This window comes from Cannabis sativa, chromosome 3 (assembly GCF_029168945.1).
Source record: "Cannabis sativa cultivar Pink pepper isolate KNU-18-1 chromosome 3, ASM2916894v1, whole genome shotgun sequence".
NCBI classification, from domain to species: Eukaryota; Viridiplantae; Streptophyta; class Magnoliopsida; order Rosales; family Cannabaceae; genus Cannabis; species Cannabis sativa.
Window position 1 is genome coordinate 44907685 of NC_083603.1, and position 19744 is coordinate 44927428.

At 35.5% G+C, this 19744-nt stretch overlaps 1 protein-coding gene across 1 annotated transcript; it reads right to left on the bottom strand.

The window, feature by feature from the left end:
• Nucleotides 1–2668: 2668 nt before the first annotated feature.
• On the bottom strand, nt 2669–9264 carry LOC115708673 (lysine-specific demethylase REF6). The gene is made up of 7 exons (XM_030636654.2): nt 8094–9264; nt 7412–7490; nt 7172–7239; nt 6914–7064; nt 6156–6832; nt 5077–5793; nt 2669–4815 (listed from the first exon to the last, which is right to left on the bottom strand). Exons 1-7 carry the CDS (start codon nt 8959–8961, stop codon nt 2930–2932), a joined length of 4446 nt encoding a protein of 1481 aa, XP_030492514.2. The 5' UTR covers nt 8962–9264; the 3' UTR covers nt 2669–2929.
• Between the last annotated feature and the right edge of the window lie 10480 nt (nt 9265–19744).

Below are 19744 nucleotides of genomic sequence, written 5' to 3' on the forward strand. Positions count from 1 at the left end.
ACCACGAACCGTCGCCACCACCACTACCCGTGGTCGTCGACACCGAATAGAGGCCATCGCCACCACCACGAGCAGGACCCGTCGCCACCACCACGAATTGCATTCAAAGGTAAGGTTTTTTTTTGAAAAAAAATATATTTTTCATAGTTTTGGATGCCAATTATTGCATGTTGTTGAGATTAGTGGATTTTTTAATAGATTTTGTGCTCTTTAGGTTGTAGATGTTGGTGTTTCAATGGTATTTGTGATTGTTACAGGGTTATCGATGACATGTCGATAGAATATCGATAGGATGTCGATAGAATTGGTGTTTGTTTACATTGCATTGCAATTATTGTATGTCGTTAGGATGTCGATAGAATATCGATAGGATGTCGATAGAATTTGTGTCTGTTTGCATTGTATTGCTGTTATTGTATGTCGATAGAATATCGTGTGTATGTCGATAGGATGTCGATTGAGGGTTTAGCTTATTTTTTGCCCTTAATTGTCGACAGCTTGTCGACAGTATGTCGATGTGTTGTCGACAAGATTAGGATGTTGCTTTTAAGTGTATTATCGAGTGCATATCGTCAGGATGTCGATATTATGTCGACATGTTGTGAAATTGTTGTCCTCTTGAAATTGTCGATATGTTGTCGACATGTTTTAATTTATATTGGCTGTTTGATGATGTCGACATAATATCGACATGATGTCGATATTATGTCGACGATTTGTTAATTTTTTGGCAGTAATATTGATTTGTTATTTATTTTTTCAGATGGCTCCTAGACTCATAATTCTAAAAGTTGCCAAAACGGCTTTCCTTCGTCGTGTTATTCAAGTTGTACTCCTCAAACCGAGACTTGATTTTCGCAAAAGTTCCAGTGCCTCTGTATGTCACGCGGCCAGTAAAATGCTCCGATGCTGGAATTATGAGTCTGGGAGCCATCTGAAAAACTAAAAACTAAAAAAATGTTAATGTCAAAAAATTTAAAAAAATGGTCGACAAAATATCGACATCCTGTCGACATTATCAAACAGTAAGCAAGAACATAATTTGTTCGACAGCATATCGACATACCATCGATATGCTGTCGACATTCCAATAAAATCAACCCAACACAACATCACACAATATTATCGACATTGTGTCGACATGGAGTCGATATATCACATAGAAATTAACAGCATAAAGTGTCGATAACATATCGACATACAATCGACATGCTGTCGACAACAAATTAAAACAATGAATTTACATTGTGTCGACAACGTATCGACATACAATCGACATATGGTCGACAAAATGAATTTAAACACTAAATCCAGTTCAAAAAAATTTCACTCAACATCTGTCGACATTCTATCGACACACTATCGACATCCTATCGATACACTTTAACACACAGAAATTTCTAAAGGTCATTTTGTCGATATCCTATCGATATCTCATCGATAACATTGTTTTAACATTGTTTTTTGGCCGTGGATCGTCGTGGATCAATGTGGAACTGTGTGGGTCGTCGTGGATGGTTCGGTCGCATCGTAGGGGTGAGTCGTCGTCCTCGGTTGCGTCTATGGGTTTAGTCGTCGTCGTGGGGTCGCGTCTGTGGGTGGGTCGTCGTCGTCGACGTCTGGGTTTAGTCGTGGGGGTGGGTCGGTTAAGATATTGGTGTGGTGTGGGGGGTGGGTCGGTTGACAGAGAAGAAGAAGAGAGAAGGACGAAGAGAGAGAGTGAGAAGAGTAAGAGTTAAGGAGGGAAAATTAAAATAAAAGGGTATTTTGGGTAGTTTTGAAAAATAATGGAATTAATTTGTATAAATTAGTGGAGGGTATAAATTTTGAAATGGGGTATTTTATTAGGGTCAATTAATGAAATTTCCCAATACAAATTAAAGAGTATTAATTACAACCTTCTATTATAATTCTATCTTTACGCCTTAAATTATATGTTAGAATATTTTTTTAAAAAAAATTATTTTCATAACAGTATTTGTTATAATTACAGTATCATTTTTGTAAAATTTTTAAAAATTCTGAATAGTTTATAATGCCGAAAATAGATTTTCTGATATTCCAATTTATCATGTGCATTTAAAAAACTTCAAACGTATTTTCGGTACAATAAGCTATTCAAATATTTTTTAAAAATTACAAGAATAATGTTATAAGCATAACAAATACCGCCATACAAAAAATTAAAAAAAATATATTTTAAAACATGTTTTTGAACACAAAAATTAACTAAAAAAGTATAATAAAAAATAGACAACACTGCTCTACAAATTAAGATATTGATATGTTCACAAATATCACCCACGTGATATGTATTTTAATATAATAAATCTCAGACCCATCTATAAGATAAGATTAATAATGATAAATACTCAAAAAAATGTACAAAAGTTATTATGCACATATTATTATTCTCATAAGAAAAATATGATAAAATCTGTCACTTGTATTAGTCTTCTGTTTTCTCAAAACTTATAGTTAATAATTATTTATCAAAGAAAGAAAGAGAAAGAAATGCAAGGATCACTAGAATTATTAGGTGTGTAATAATGAAAGCAATGAAGTAATTTAATGAAAAATTATATGTAAATTAAAAAAAATTGTTATGATGATATGCTAGAAAACTTAAAATGAGAAAGATTCAGATTAGCATTAGAGAATGAGATGAGAGAGAGGAAGAATGTCTTTCTTCATTCAAGATCCAAGCAATTGCTCTTCTTGCAGTAAATGAATGGGTCCAATGAAGACCCTGCCCTGGGCAAATCAGAATTTACTGTAACTCTAAAATAGCATAATAGCAGCAAATACAAGGTAAAAAAAAAAACTAAACCTCTTTTTAAGCCTATTCCTAACCCCTCCCCCCTTGTCAACTGAACAACAAATTCATTACCAAAGTTACATTACACTTGGTCTTCTGTTGTCAGATTAATCATCTTCCTTTCTTTGTTGAATGGCCGGTTTTTCGCTTGTGGCGACTAAAATCAGACACAAATCTAAATGTCTGCCCGCACCCTGGCTCTGCACATACATAAGGGCGAGCACCTGTGTGAACCCTTATGTGTTCAGTGCGAGCCCATGCCCACTTGAATGTCATCTTGCAGCCCTTCCAGGGACACCTTAGAGGGCGATCATCCATATGAACTCGACGATGCTGCACCAGATATTTATGAGAGAAGAACTTTTTCCCACACCCCTTCACCGGACAAATGTTTCTTTTATGAAGGACAAGCTCGTGCTTCACCCCGAAACTCATCGTGCATCCCTCAACATCACACACGTATTCTGCTTCTTCATCTTTTAATTTTGTATCACTGCGTCCAGCCTGAGCTTTCCCAGCTGAAACATTCTTTGCCTTTTTGTTGCTTGTTTGTTGCTGCTGCTGCTCTTTCTTTTTGGTTCCTGTAGTTTTTTGTGGCTTAGGGGTTCTTTTCCTAAGGCGTGTACTAGGCCCACCTTCTTCCTCTTCGTCATCACATATATGTGAAGTGTCCTGGTCACACTGACTATTTCGAAGCCGTGGAGTGTGTAGCTTTGTTTTTTGAGTTTCTTTTTTCATTATCTGGCGAGTACCTTGTTTCACAGACTGAGACGATGGTTGTCTCACATTGCGCCCAGTCCCTTGTTTCATTTTCGGCTGCATAGCAGATTTTGTTGGCTTGCTTCGAAGAACTCTCTTGTCTTCATCGCAAGCATAATCCTCCACTGGCTCATCAGAAACGTCATCTTCTCTCTCAATGGACTTAGCATACTTGCTTTTATAAATTCTGGTCTGTTGCTTATACAAATTAGTACTAGGAAGATCATCTGAAGCTGAATCTTCTTCCTCCATGAATTTAGCTTGCTTGCTTTTAGAAATCCTCCCACCCCGCTGATTAGACTCAAAATCAAGTGAGTCATCTGAAACCACATCTTGTATTCCTGCATCTCTTACATGTTTGGCCTTCTCACTTCTAGGGTTCTTTCGGTTCCGGTAATTAGAAATAACTCCTAAAGAATCATCTGAAACTATGTCATCTGTCTCAACAGAAGTGGCTACCTTGGTTCTAAGAGTCCTCTTACACTGCTTGAGAGAAACATACATTGAATCATCAGAAACTGCATCTTCCCTCTGAATATGTTGTTTTCCTTTCTTCGTTGACCCACCTCCAATCCGCGTGGCTTGATTGTTTCCAAAAGGCCTCCTATGGGGCTCATGAGAATCATCATCCATTGAATTTTCAGAAACTATATCCTTTCCCTTAATGCATTTGGCTTTCTTGATTGACTCATTTCCTACTTTCATTTTCCTCTTCCTCACATACTTTTTAGCAACCATGGTGTTACTATTTCTGTGTGGAGTGTCATGATTTCTATCAAGATTCTCATCTGGTGTAGCCCAAGCAAGGATGCCTCTCTCTTCTTCGTCCTCAGGATTTCTTTTTACTAGTAAGGGATGTACCTGGTTTGACATCCAGACTTTACCACACCATTTCCCCGCCACAACCTTTTTCTTGACAGATCTCCTCCCAAATCCATCAGATCTCACGGATGAACTTGTTGGAGAAGTGCGACCAAATGCATTGTATATAACAGAATTATAAGGCATCTGCTTACTATAAAGTGGAGAGCGGCTGAGGTTGGCACTATAAAAGAGATTAATTCCAAGTTTTACAGCCCAGTCCCCATTCTTAGGCATGGCATCCTCGCTATCCAGAGCTGACTGGATCTTCTCCTGATCATCTTTGGTGGCATCCCTGAATGTAGTATCATTCAAGGCACAATTAATTCCCAGTTCCTCTGCAATTGACTTTGCTTCAGTCTCTATCTTTGGATAATCTGCAAAAAACAAATAACATACAATGACACGGGGAGTTAACGATCCTTCACTTTATAAGGTAAAAACACCAAACATAATAGACTGGGAAATGCGAAACATAAAGATGATCACACAAAACATAGGTCCTTCCATTAACAGATCCTAGCATGTTTCGGTAATACAAAATCTTGTTGTCACTAATTATATGACGATAGCAAAAAGAGAGAAAATTATAATATCTGTAACTTTGTAAGAGCGTCAGTATTGGAAGCACAGCACACCTGGATGACAAAGGAGTAGTATATGGACACCTCCTATTTGACGAAGCTGTTGTTCTACCTCTACAGCATGCTCTAGACAAAACACATGCATTCTAGAAGAGTCTTCATCAGATAACGGAGCCAATGGCACGCCTTCATTCTTCATTGGTACAATACCCTTGCAGAACCTTGTAGCTTCTGCATCATATGTATCTGCGGAACATGTTTGTGAAACTATCATAGGATCTCTTATTTTACCAACCAAGCAATTTGTTTCAGTGGAAGCAACATTATTAGATGCATCAACAGAACAATCAACATTTTGCCCATATTTGACATCATCTCTGTTGTGTCCATTTTCCTTATGAAAATCAGCATTTTGAGATGCACGTTCTTCCCCTAAATCAAGTTCTTGTGGTGAGCGACCATCATCGCCAGCTGCATCACTCAGACTATTTTGGAAAGAGAGACCAGAACTCTCACAACGATATTTGCTTTCTGGAGAACAATTTGCCATGTTGGTTTCATTTTCATAGATTGAATCATCTTCTCGAACCTGATCTTCCTCAGAGTCTGATGAGTTTCCATAATGTAAAGCTAATAAGCCAAGTGCCGAAGTAGCTTCATGTGCTTCACTGTTTGAAAGTACCTCATTATTTTGGTCTTCCATCTGAACTTGGTTAGAAATGGATGGAACAGGACCATCATATGAATCAGGAGCACAATTGTCTGCCCATGCTGTATTGAGACATAGTATAATTAAAGTACTTCAATATAGGGACTTCTTAAAAGGCGATACTAGTATATGCAAGAAAAGATAAACAAATTGCAGATGTAATGGTTTGAGGGAAAATGAATCAGTTCTGTCACCCTGCTCTTATCAAAAAGTTACAAGGAACAGAGATTTGAGTTGAATAAAAAAAATATTGCAATTATTTCCCAAAGTACATGTGGGCAATTTTCAATTGTATTTGGCAAACAGTAGCATAAGTTACAAATATTTCATCAGTTTCTACAATAAAACATCTAGTACAAGATAATGTAGATCTCTGATTTGAAGCAAGCCAAGAAAAAAAAAATAGTATACATATGAAACCAACCTGTGTAGTTATTCTGCTTAGATTCTGTCTGATCCACATTGGAAATGGGGAACACATTACTAGCTACTCCAGCATTAACAACCCAATCATTAAAAAAGCTACAATCAGCTGCCATTAGATATCTGGCTGCTGGGTCTTTTGGCTGAACAATGGCAACACAAGCAAAGCTCAAGATTCCACAAGTAACACAAGAAAATAATCTCTGCTCTGATAACCTATCACTGTCAACATTATTCTTCACTTCGACGCTCTTAACTGGAGTCTTAAAATTTGAACCAGATGTTCTTTTATTTCCACGAGAGGGAACCCAGCTTCCCTCACACAAAGAGGCAAGCTTACCTTTCACTGGATAGAATTCTTTCACCTGATCAACCTCCTGCTTTCTGTCTACCATCAGATCATCAGAAATGAAACTTCTTGAAGATTTCATTTCTTCTATAGAAAGACTGGTATTTGACCTTAAATGAGAACCAACACGCAATTTGGAACATAGTGGAATGTCTGAAGAAGTCCTAGGAAGAAGTACAATGGGAGACCCTTTCCCAAGAACATGAAGTAAGTCATTATTCTTTAAAACATCCTGCACAAATAGCTCTTTCACAACCGTTTCTCCTTCACCCTTTCTCTTGTCTTTTAATCTAGAACTTCGTGGTTCACTGCCGATGCTCAAGGGTATTCTACATAAATAATAAGAAAATTCAGATATATTTTCCTAGACCCAGCCATAAAGAATGTTACAAAATGCTAATTTAACACACCTTGAGCATAATGCAAGAGCAAGATCATAAAGTAACTGGAAGTGAGACACCATTGGAGGATAGTTAATTGAAGCTCGTCGAATAGCAGCATCATTAGCAACTCTTAACCATTCAGGTGTCGCAATATTAGCTGCTTCTGCACAATTAAATCCTATGCAAACAACAAACAAACAAATTAGCTACACTATATCGTACAATCATAACATCAATAACCATGATTTTAAAAAGGAGAAAAACTAAAACATTCAGGTCTCTCACCATGACTGAAACCAGTATGATATGCCCTTGGAAAAGTGACAACAAATTCACCAGCATTTTGCACTAGCCTGGTTAAAAAGCAATTAATGAAGTAAGAACACATATATCCAATACGAAGCTAGTTACCTCACCATTTATAAAAGACACTGTACAAGAAAGCTCAGCTGACAGACATTTAGGACTCATGAATATATTGACTGGTCGACAGATTCTCTTCAACTAAATTAGACAGGTTGTTACCTGCAGCATGGAACTCCTTCTTTAATGAATACTTCAGGTGACATCACTGTGGTCTTCTCACCAAGAATGGAAAAGGTGACTGATTAAAGAAATGAAAAAATATGGGATAGAAGGTCAGCAAGGAAATAGATAAAGTTCATCAACACATGAACATAGTCTCTTGCTGCAACAATCAGGTCAGCCACACCATTCTTGAACACGTAAGGAAAAATGCAAAACAAAAACAGTGCCTAGTCTTTAAAATAATTTCAAAGCCTCTCAGTTTTATCTTTTACATCACGTGATCTAATAAGTTAATGTTTAACAGGAATTCTTTCACGTTTCTGACGAGGAATACCTTCTTGTTTAACTGATACCAATAATCCACTCAAATTATACTCTTTTGCAACTAATTTTCTAAAGTCTTATCTGTTTCAGCAATCTATCCTAATAATTCAATCTTGGTCTCTCACTTCCTATCTCAGCTCAGCACAAAATTCAACAGTTTTCCATATGACCAAATTGTCTAATACGCAAATTAATGGAAAAGATATACAATGAACAATACCTGCATGTAATCAAATAACACCATGTATACAGAATCATTTAAAACAGAACACTCAGCCAAGAAAAAAAAAGAAAAGAAAAACAGGGGAAGGGTTACTGTAGTTTCCACAATTCAATACAAAACACCAAAACATACCAAGGGGATTGATCTCTGCTCCATAGCCATGAACTCTGATCACCTCCTCAAACGCAACAGCAGCTTCCTTTGGTACGCCATACCACGTCTTTGAAGCCCCCATGTGCAAATAATTGAGACTATGCAAGTCATGGTCCTCAACATGCCAAGCAAACCAACTGAATAGCATAGCTACATACACCATGGGGGAAGTAACCCCAGGAATCTCCTCCTTCATGAACCGCAACAAAGACCCCTTTGACCTAGACACCGCCCTCATGTTCCAAGCAGTCTCACCAAGAGTCACACTCTCCCCTGCTTCCCTACTCTTCTTAGCATTAACGGGAACGAAAGCAGAGCCAGGCATGTCGTTCGCGTACTCGACTGAAAAGGGTTTATCCACAGTCGCTTTCCAGTAAAGGGTTTCGATTTCCAGTGGCGAAAGCCCTCCTCCTTTCTTCCCACATTTCTTCAAAAACCCTTTCTCAAAACCCTTCGCCTTAGTCTCGAATTCCTGAAACGTGTACTGCTCACCACTCTGCCAAACCGGCCTCTGAACTGGACGAGGCTTCCGAGGGCAGAACCCGATCTGCTGCTGCCGAGTAGTGAATGTGGGAGGTGTTTTGGGATTCGAACCTTCAGAATACCCAGCACGAGCAGCAAGCGACTTGTTTAGATTCGCAATTACAGTCTTCTTAGGCGATGGAGACACTGGAGGAATGATTTTGCAGATTCCATACTTGGAAGCCTCTTTCTCGATCTTAAATATATATGAAATCGGATCTTGAAACTCTGCCAAAGTAGGATGGTACTCTGGTGCTAAAGGTAGGGTTTTTAGCCATGAAAACACCTCTGGACTTGGGTCAGACCCCAAAGTCGAAGCTGCCATTAACAAATAACAACAAACAAAAAAATTGACTCTGAGATTTTCAATGGGTTTCTCATTCAAAACCCATTGAAGAAAAATAAAAACAAACAAAGAATAAAAATGAAAGCTTTTCTTTTTTTGTTTCAGATTCTATGATGCTTCATCTTTCTCAGCTTTTTCCTTCTTCTTCTTCTTCTTCTTCCTTTTGGAGGTTATATTATATATTATATTATATATAAATATATATATTTGCTCTGTATTATATTATGAGATACAGAGCAGATAAAAATTGGGGCAGAGGAGGGGGCAGGGCAAGTGTCTAAGTGAGTGAGTGAATAAGCAAAGGATGTATGTATTCATGTGAGTGGGTTTTGTGCCAACCATTTGATAATGACATTCTTTTTTCTATTATTTACCATTTTACCACTACTTTTTATTGTTTTTTCATTAGTTGGTAAAAAATACATTTTTTACCCAAATAACTGAATCCTTTCCTAACTTCCTTTTACATATTAATTTTATTGGGAAATTTGATTTTTTATACTTAGAAAATCAAAAAAAATTTTCCCTAAACCAAAAATTTAAAACCTAAAAAAATTATTCCTTTTTTTTCAAAATCCCAAAAATACCCCCCTCACAATATTCTCTCTCTCTGCATCATCTCTCTCTCCCTCTATCTCACCCCAACCGCCCACCCTCACCCGAACCACCCTCACCCACCCACGTCAACCCCAACGCCGATCACCACCCTCACCCCCGTCGACCACGACCCCAACCCCTCCGACCCCAACCCCAACCCGAAAGAGCAACCCCGATCTACGAAACTTTTTTTTTTTTTCCTGCGATTTGAGAGAGGGAAGAAGACAAAGGTCCGATGGTCGGACCTTGGGGGTCCGATGGTCGGACCCATCGGACCCCCCAAGGTCCGACCGTCTTTTTAATTTTTTTTTCTGCGATTTTGGAGAGAGAGGAAGAAAGGGTCCGATGGTCGGACCCATCGGACCAGAAGGTCCGACCGGCTTTAATTTTTTTTTTTTTTTTTCCTGCGATTTGAGAGAGAGAGGAAGAGAGAGGTCCGATGGTCGGACCTTGGGGTCCGATGGGTCCGATTGGTCGGACCCCATCGGACCCCATGGTCCGACCATCGGACCTGGGGTGTGGGATTCTTGGGACCGGCTAGATAGAGAGAGAAAGAGAGATAGTTTTAGTTTGGGGGTATTTTTGGGGTTTTGAAAAAAAAAGTATAGTTTTTTTAGGGTTTAAATTATTGGTTTAGAAATCAAATTTTTTGATTTTCTAAGTATAGAAAATCAAATTTCCCATTTTATTTCACTTTTTCTTTGGATTTTTAATTTTTTTAAAAAAATTCTATCTTATAACAATCCATTTAAGAACAAAGGAATGTATATTGTATTTCATAATTATTAATATTATTATTTTTATGATAGGAGAAAATGAAACGCTACCAAGTACCAACTATTTACAATATTAGCAATAATACATTTTCGTTCTTCCTAAACAATTAAAACTAGTTTATATGTCATGTTTAATCAACTCCCTAATATGTTTAACAGTATAAGAATAATTTTCAAATATACAAAAATTTCTACTAACTCAAATGAAATATGCCACAGAAAATCTATAAGAGCAATCAACACGAGTGAAACCCCAACTTTCTATTCCAAACCTTTCAATCTAAATACGCAATGAGCCAAGTTATAAAGCCCACACACCCGTAAACCATTCGCAACAATTCAATAGAGAAAAGACAGAGAAAAAATAAATGATCATAACTCTCAACTTCATGATTATTTTATTTTTTTAAAAAAAAAAAAAAATTCCTTTTTTTACTAAAAATTTTAGTTTTCAAAATTTATAATACATCAATAAAAAAAAAGTTTCCAAATTAAATTAAATTTAATCAAAATATTATTGTATCTAGCACCCTAATAAGTAGATAATTACAGTGTACAAAAATTGTTTTCAAATATTAATATTACACTAAATAAAATATATTAAGTATATCTAAAAGAGTTATGCGGCTTGGTTTGGTTTGAATCGTTATCGAGAATTTTAAAACTGTGACCAAACCAAAAAATTATAAACAATCTAAATTGACCAAACCGTTACACATAAACTTTATTTAGTCCGATCTCAAATAATATAGTCCGAATTAATACCATAGGTTACAAATTATATAAACAACCCTAAATACCTTAATGTTGCTTGTAGATTATAGGGTTGTTCATAGAAGTCAACAATCTGACAATCCGAACAGTTGTAGACTATAACTGGCAAGACCGTTTTGGGTGGTCTGATTAATTTAGACTGTTCATTCATTGTTTAATGATTCGATTGTGGTTCGTAATAAATAGCTAACGGTTAAATCGGACCAGACAGTTTATAATAAATAATTGATTTATATATATATTATATATGTGACTATATGTAATAAAAAAAAAATTGTAATTAATTACCCAATTGGATTAAATGAGTTTGGAGAACTAAAGATTGAACTTTTTTTTTTTTGAGTGTAGTGTAATAGTTTTTATAATCATATATTAACTTAATAGCTTAAAGGTCTGGGTTCGAACCCATGACCTCTCCCTTTTTCCCATCCCTCCCTCACCACTAAGCTAGCCTTAGTGGCTTGAACTAAAGATTGAACTTTCTTATATATAGTATTTTATTACATGAATTTTGGATTTTTATGTTATGTTTTGATTTTTATATTATTATTTAGATAGACCTATTACTTATTAGGTTAAATATATACTTTGAAAAAATAAAAGTAAAAAAATTAGTAAAAAATATAAAATTATTTAACAAAAAAGTAATTAATTATAAATTCTGCTCAAATCGTGATTTCGAACCAAATTAATCCATTTTTAATGGTTTGGTTTGGTTTAATTTAGTTTAAAAAAATTATTACTCTAATTTAATTTTTAATATTCAAAAAATCATTATACTAATTTAATTCAAAAAAAAATATATAAAAAATTAGACCAAAACATCATAAACACCTTAATTACAATGCAATATTGTTTACTATTTATTCAAAATAATTAGGGCACATGTAATAAATTACATTCATATTTTCTATATTTGGAGGGTGTCATGTCATCTAATTATGGGTTATGTTTATGGAAAATTTTGACCAATCAATGATGTTGTGATTGCTGTCATTTTCTAAAACTTTTAGTGGTTTTATTTTGTTTTGAACCATTTTTTTAAAGCTTTATTTTGTGTATGTGACTGAGTCATTCAAATAAAATTGTGCGTTTTTTTTATTATTACCGAAAATAATTTGCGGTATAAATATTTAAATTTTAACTCTAGTTGCAAATAAATATTTAAGTTTAGTTTTTGGCGGTAATAATACTTAATTTATATTTTTAAAACTTCTGTAGGTAAGCATTAAGTAAATTATCATATGACAATCCCTGATTGGTCCACATTATTAAATTTTTATCTTTTTTAAAAAAAATAATTTAAATATAATAATAAAAAATAACACGTGGATAATAATTTGACATTTAAAGGTCAAATACCTATAAAGTTCAAAAAAAATATAACTAGGTATTATTACTGTCAAAAATTAAATTTAAATATTTATTTACAACTGAGAGTTAAACTTAACTATTTATGCCACAAATTACTCTATCATGTATTAAGAGCATTGAAAATCGTTTTTATTTGCATAAATTTAAATGGTTTTATGGTGGTTTTTTTTTTTTTTTTTGAAATCAGGTTTTATGATTGTTTAAAAATAAAAAATAAAAATCTTAAAAAAAATATAATAATAATAAAATGGCACTTACGGGATTATATAATAGGAATGTAAAAAAGTGAGATGTTATGAAATATTATTTATGTATGTCCAAATCATCAAATTAATTATCACCATTAATATTTGGTTGTATTTTTCTTTAGATGAGTGCTAATTACAACCTCTTTGTCAACCTACACGTCCGAAATCACATGCCGAAATATTTTTTTTCAATTTTTTTTCATAGCGGTATTCGTTATAGTTACAGTATCATCCATGTAAATTTTTTAAAAATTTCGAATAGTTTACAATACCGAAAATAGAGTTCTTGATAATCCAGTTTACCACGCGTGTTCAAAAAACTTTAAACGTCTTTTCGACACTGTAAAATATTAAAAAAAATCAAAAATTTACAGGAATGATGTTGTAAGCATAACGAACACCCCCGTGAAAAAAAAAATTGAAAAAAAATATTCCGACATATATTTTCGGGCGTAGAGGTTGACTAAGAGGTTGTAACAGGAGGTTGACGGTAGTACTCCTCTTTTCTTTATTGCATTGCTTTAGTTTCTCATTCTTTTAGTCATATTTTTGTATAAATATGAGTTCACTCTTTTGGAATAAACAACTGAAAAATTCTCATTCAGTTTCTCTTTTTCTATTCATCTTCTTCTTCTTTTCCAATTCTTATCTATATTATATTATTCTATATTATTTTATAACACGTTATCAGCATAAGTTTCTGCCCAAGCCCTAAGGTAAATATTTTGTTAAAGTTCTTGAATTATTTCAAAATTACGATACACTAAATATATATTTATACATCTACTCATTTGACTGAAACAATTGAAAAAATTCTTTTTTCTTTTTCTTTTTAATTTATATATTTATGTATTATATATGTATGTATATGTTGTTATTCTTATATATTTATTATTGATTTCATATATATATTATGTTCTTATTATTTATAATATTTACAATATATTTGTGCTTATGATATGATAGAAAAATCTATATAAATTATATATATATTCAAAAGATTATGTATTCATGATTAGGGATGGCAATTATACTCACGGGTACCCGCACCTAATAGGATGGGTATTGGGAATATTTTACCATGATCTACATTTACTAACAAGTATGTTGAATTAACATCCTAAATATGAATTCTCTAAAATAATGAAATAAACACATAAGGGTTAAGGAAACCTTACATTGATTGCAGCAGAATATAATGACTCCTTCCGTTCAAGATCTCTAGCCCTTGATTCCTTTCTGTCGCAAAGCATTATCAAGATCTGAACCTGGATCTCTTTCTATCCTTCATGTTTGGTTACTACCGTCTTACTCACTATGATTGAGTACGTAACTTGCTATGTGTGGGCTTGTCACTCTTTCACTATTGAGTACGTAACATATAATCATGATTATATTCTCCTATGCTGATGACACTATAATCATGAATAAATATATATATATTTATATATGTTCTGGACTTAATAGAATTTATACATTAAGTATAATCATGACATAAACCATGTGAACCATGCAATATAAAAGCGATTTCTAATTATATATTAATTAGTAAATCTGATTATATTAAAATGGATTTTATTTAGGGCACAAAACCCAACAGCGGGGACGGGGGTTGACTTTCGAAGACGGGGCGGGTATGGGTTTAAATATTCATACTTGAGTCGGAAACGAAGCGGGGCCAGGGGAATAGATATCTGTCCTGATATGATATATGTTGTTAACGCAGATTTTTGTTAACCAAATTTGAGCCTAACAGTGACAATCTCACACAGAAAAAATATAAGATGTAAAATGAAAAGTATGAACACACAAGATTTTTTACGTGGTTTTGCAGTTAAAATTCTGCATAGTCCATGAGTCAATCTTATTCAGATTTCTAATAGTTTTCTCAAGGCCTCTCTTGTATGATTTTTTTCATCTCCCTTTTTGATCTTACTTGTCACTATTTATAATCACATAGTAGGCAGTTAATTACAAAGTTGACTATAATCTTTTTACAACGATCATCCCCTAAAATCATGGAGTTTGATTACATATCACGTAGTGTAAATACGGTTATTATTTGAAAATCATATAGCTGTGATTTTCCCGCTTTTACTGGGTCAAAATGATCGTGTGTTTTAACACGTCTTTAATTGTTGTGTTTGAGGATGTCTCGACAAAAGCTTGGTTCCAGTGACCGTAATAGCGAGCTGGAGCCTTTTTCCTTCCGAGGTCGACGATGCACGCCTTGTTACTTCTTTGTTTAAAAGCTTATCGCTTCATTTGGGACAATCGCAGTTCTTGTTAACAGAGAGTTTCTCGAGGCTCATTTGAATGTTATCTTTTGATTCGTTGAGATTATCAGTCTTGCTAAGAAGATGTCTGAAGTTAATCAGGGGAAGTTATAGGAATGAGCCTTCCTATAACGAGATAGGCACCTCGTCTATTAGGTCTCGAGCCAACCCGACTGTTATACTTAGTTTGTACATTATTTGAAGGGTAAGCACAACAGCCTATTTACTACGTAAGTAAAAGGTTACTAGGGGCAGAATCTAGATATCTCCCTCTAGAAAAGCTTGCTTTGTGCCTAGTCCATGTGTCTCGTAAGCTACGGCCATACTTCCAGGCACACCCCATAAGAGTGTTAACCGATCAGTCCTTGAGACAAGTTTTATCAAAACTAGAGGTTTCTAAAAGATTGATAAAATGGTCAATTGAATTGGGACAGTTCAACATAACATACCATCCTCGAACATCCATCAAGGGCCAAGCCACTTCTTGATAGAAGGTATAACTCCAGAAGAAATTTTGCATGTTCAACGAGATGTGAAAACCTAGAAGTTATACGTGGATGGTGCATCCAACGAGCAGGGTTCGGGTGTAGGGGTAATATTAATTTCACCAGAAGGCTTTAAGTTTCACTATGCTTTGAGATTTCAATTTGACGCATCTAATACCGAGGCTGAGTATGAAGCCTTGATTGCTGGCATAAAGATAGTCGAGGCGTTGAAAGTCAAAAATCTCATCTGCCATAGTGATTCGCAGCTGATTGTGAACCAGGTCCTCGGGGAATACCAGGCCAAAGGCTTAAAAATGGCGAGGTATTTAAAGAAAGTTTGGAAGAACTTGGAAAGATTCGATTACTTTAAAATCGAACAAATTCCGAGAGAAAAAAATTCCAACGCCGATGCCTTAGCAAAACTAGCCTCGCAGAACGACTTGGATGAATTGAACTTAGTTTGGTGGAAATGCTAAGCGAGCCAAGCATATGTGAAACGGAAGACGTCGAAATGATAGACAGTTCTCCTATATGGATGACTCCTAATATCAATTACTTACTCGACAGACAACTTCCAAATGACAAAAACAAGGCGCGAAAACTATTGTATTCAGTGCCTCGCTACACAATAATTGAAGGCAAACTATATAGAAGAGGGTATTCGATGCCCCTACTTCGGTGTGGTCTCCCTGCAGAAGCGAATGAAATCAATAGAGAGATTCATGAAGGCTTTTACGGGGATCATGCAGGTTGGCAAAGTCTATCTAAAAAGATCATTAGACAAGGATATTACTGGCCAACGATCAATAACGACACCCACGAGTTTGTCAACAAATGTGATAAGTGTCAAAGTTTTCAAATATACCTCCCATGCCGCCAACAGAACTAAGAATGATGACCTCGCCCTACCCATATGCGGTAGTAGCAGTCGACTTCTTCACTAAATGGACGGAGGTCGAGCCCCTTGTTTCCATAACCTGCAAGAAAGTCCTCGACTTTGTCATCAAGAACATTGTCTGTAGGTTTGGAATTCCCATGAAGATAGTATCCGATAATGGAACCCAATTTGATGGCAACTTGTTCACTGAATTCTGCGAGAGGAACAAAATTATCAAAAGCTTCTCGTCAATATCCAGACCTCAGGTGAATGGGCAAGTGGAAGCTATTAATAAAACCTTAAAGGATACTATCAAGAAGAAGTTAGACGCTGCCAAAGGCAGGTGGGTCGACGAGCTACCTCAGGTACTCTGGGCTCACATAACTACCGAGAAGACGGTAATGGGACTCACTTCTTTCTCGCTAGCATTTGGCTCGGAAGTAATGCAAACTGTAACGTATATTTTCGTTAACCAAATTTGAGCCTAACAGTGACAATCTCACACAGAAAAGATAAAAATATAAAATGAAAAGTATGAACACACAAGATTTTTTACGTGGTTTTGCAGTTAAAATTCTGCATAATCCACGGGTCAATCTTATTCAGATTTCTGATAGTTTTCTCAGGGCCTCTCTTGTATGTTTTTTTGTCCCCCTTTTTAATCTTTCTTGCCACTATTTATAATCACATAGTACGCAGTTAATTACAAAGTTGACTATAATCTTTTTACAACGACCATCCCTTAAAATCATGGAATTTAATTACATATCACGTAGTGTAAATGCGTTATTATTTGAAAATCATATAGCTATGATTTTCCCACTTTTATTGGGTCAAAATAATTGTGTGTTTTAACACGTCTTTAATTGTTGTGACTGAGGATGTCTCGACAGAAGCTTGGTTCAAGTGACTGTAATAGCAAGCTGGAGCCTTTTTCCTTCCGAGGTCGACGATGCACGCCTTGTTACTTCTTTATTTAAAAGCTTATCGCTTTATTTGGGATAATCGAAGTTCTTGTTAACAGAGAGTTTCTCGAGGCTCATTTGAATGTTATCTTCTGATTCGTTGAGATTATCAGTCTCGCTAAGAAGATGTCTGAAGTTAATCAGCGAAAGCTATAGGAATGAGCATTCCTATAACGAGATATGCACCTCGTCTATTAGGTCTCGAGCCAACCTGACTGTTACACTTAGTTTGTACATTATTTGCTAAGTGTTTTCACAGTCGATATGCATCACTTTCGTCTTCCCAGATATAATGGAGTTGACGCCTCACCTTATGCCTTCAATGATATATGGTTTCTCGTTAATACACCAAACAACAGTTTGCATATCTTTTCCTCGCATAAGACCTTATAGTCAGCGAGTTGCCAGTATGCTCTGTTACTTATGCAATTAATAAGTTATTCCACAAAAAGCGATTTCATCGATCCATATTCCCTTTATCTTGACACGTGTCCTCCACTGAGATGGCAGCCGAATTTTGGGTATAACAATTGCCCCTTAAAAAAGTTCTTTTTTAGTAGAAAGTGCTTTTTAATAATTACAGATGGCATTTTCGTCATGATCCCTTTTTTGGAAAGACGCGTCCTTTGATTCTGGCGATTGTACGGTTTCGAGGGTCATTATGAATCGTCTCTTCATATTATGCCCTACTCCCAACTGTTAGATTTCCCAATCTTTGGCCTTCTTGTCACTGGACTTTGTGTATAAAAGGGCGGCTTAAGCTTGCCATATTTCACAAACTTTTGGTTTTTTTGGTGAGATCCATCTTGAGATTGGATTGTCTCTTTCTTGCTAAAATGTCCCATCTGAGTTCAGAAGTTTGCCCCCCCAAACTCATAACACTAGGATGCACCAACCATTCTTCTTCTCCATATGTTCCCAAGGACTTCAAACCTCAATTGGAACCGGAAACGATGGATTCCAAGGCTGAGGAGCTTCCGACCGATCCAAACCAAGAGAACCCCGTAGATCGTTATGTGCGATCTTCACAAGTGATTCTTGAGGGTAAGTATTGTCCCTTGTGAATGGTGGTTTGAGTCGGATTATACATATTATTGTTTTTTGTTGCTCCATTGACCTTTTTTCTCTGTCTCCACAGGAATAGACATAGATCTTGTGAGCGATCTAACAGGTCCTCCTCAGGCGCGTGGTTTCGGATGAATCCAGGAGGAAAGTTGGCGTGGTTTCTATCAAAGAATCCAACTAACCCAAGACCCAAACCTGCACCAGAAGACCTTTATGCCAACCTCTCTCTGGTATCGAGAAATTTCCTGAGGCTGGGATTGAGGTCTCGGCTGCAGGAAATGGGATCTTTTGATGATGAGAATGAGGTCTATGCAGAGGTCGAGACATTCTACATGTAGACGGTCTTTCTCGAGCTACGTGTAGCCGGTCTTTCTTCAAGCTATGTGTAGACGGTCTTTCTCCGAGCTATATGAAGACGGTCTTTCTCGAGTTTACTGACCCCCCTTACATTCTTTGTTTAGGAAGATGACTTAATGGTTTGCCCCTAATGACATTTTTGTAAAGACAAGTTTGTAACCCAACTTGGGTTTTCTTTTATCTTAAATACCTTGTACTCTTTTCATTCGAACTTAATACAATTGTGTTTGCTTGTGTTTTTATTCACAATGTAAACAACTATATTTTGATCAAATGTAAAGTACTTTTGGGTTTTTCCATTGCTCGTAATCTTCCTGTTTAAGTAGTTAGTCATCTACCAAACTTTTTGAATTTCGAACAGTTGTCAATTCTGCCTCGCTATGACAGTTATAATCTGCCTTAAACAAACTTGAATATATACTTTTAATGATTTTATCACTTTGTATATTTCAGATTTTTTTTGTATGAATAGTTAGGCTATCTATCCATTTTCTAGGTTCAAGTACTTTTATCAAGACTTTGTGACGTCTCGTTTAGCACTTTCCTAGCTCGCGTAAACCGTTAGTATTCAATTTTATATGCGAGTTATAACTTTTAATTTTCCTTTCCCGTCAGATAGGTTTGTAATAAAAAATTATAGTTGTTTGATCCCTTCTTCGTAAAAAAAGTTTGATCAAAATGCTATAACAATTCGACCTCTCTTTCGTCAAAAAAGTTTGGTTAAGAAATTATAACAGATCGAATTGTTTACTAATTAATTTAAATAAAGAAAAGAAAAAGTCATAAATTGGAGATGCTATTTTAATTTAAGAGTTTCTATTGTACACTATGCAAAGTGACATATGCCTCTAATTTAGAGGTTCTTTTCTTTTATTTTTTTGGTGGTGGCAAGAGAACTGTGCCTTGAGTTGTCTCTTTTAAAATTTTAAAAAAGAATAATTTTTCTAAAAGAAAATTTATAGAATTTT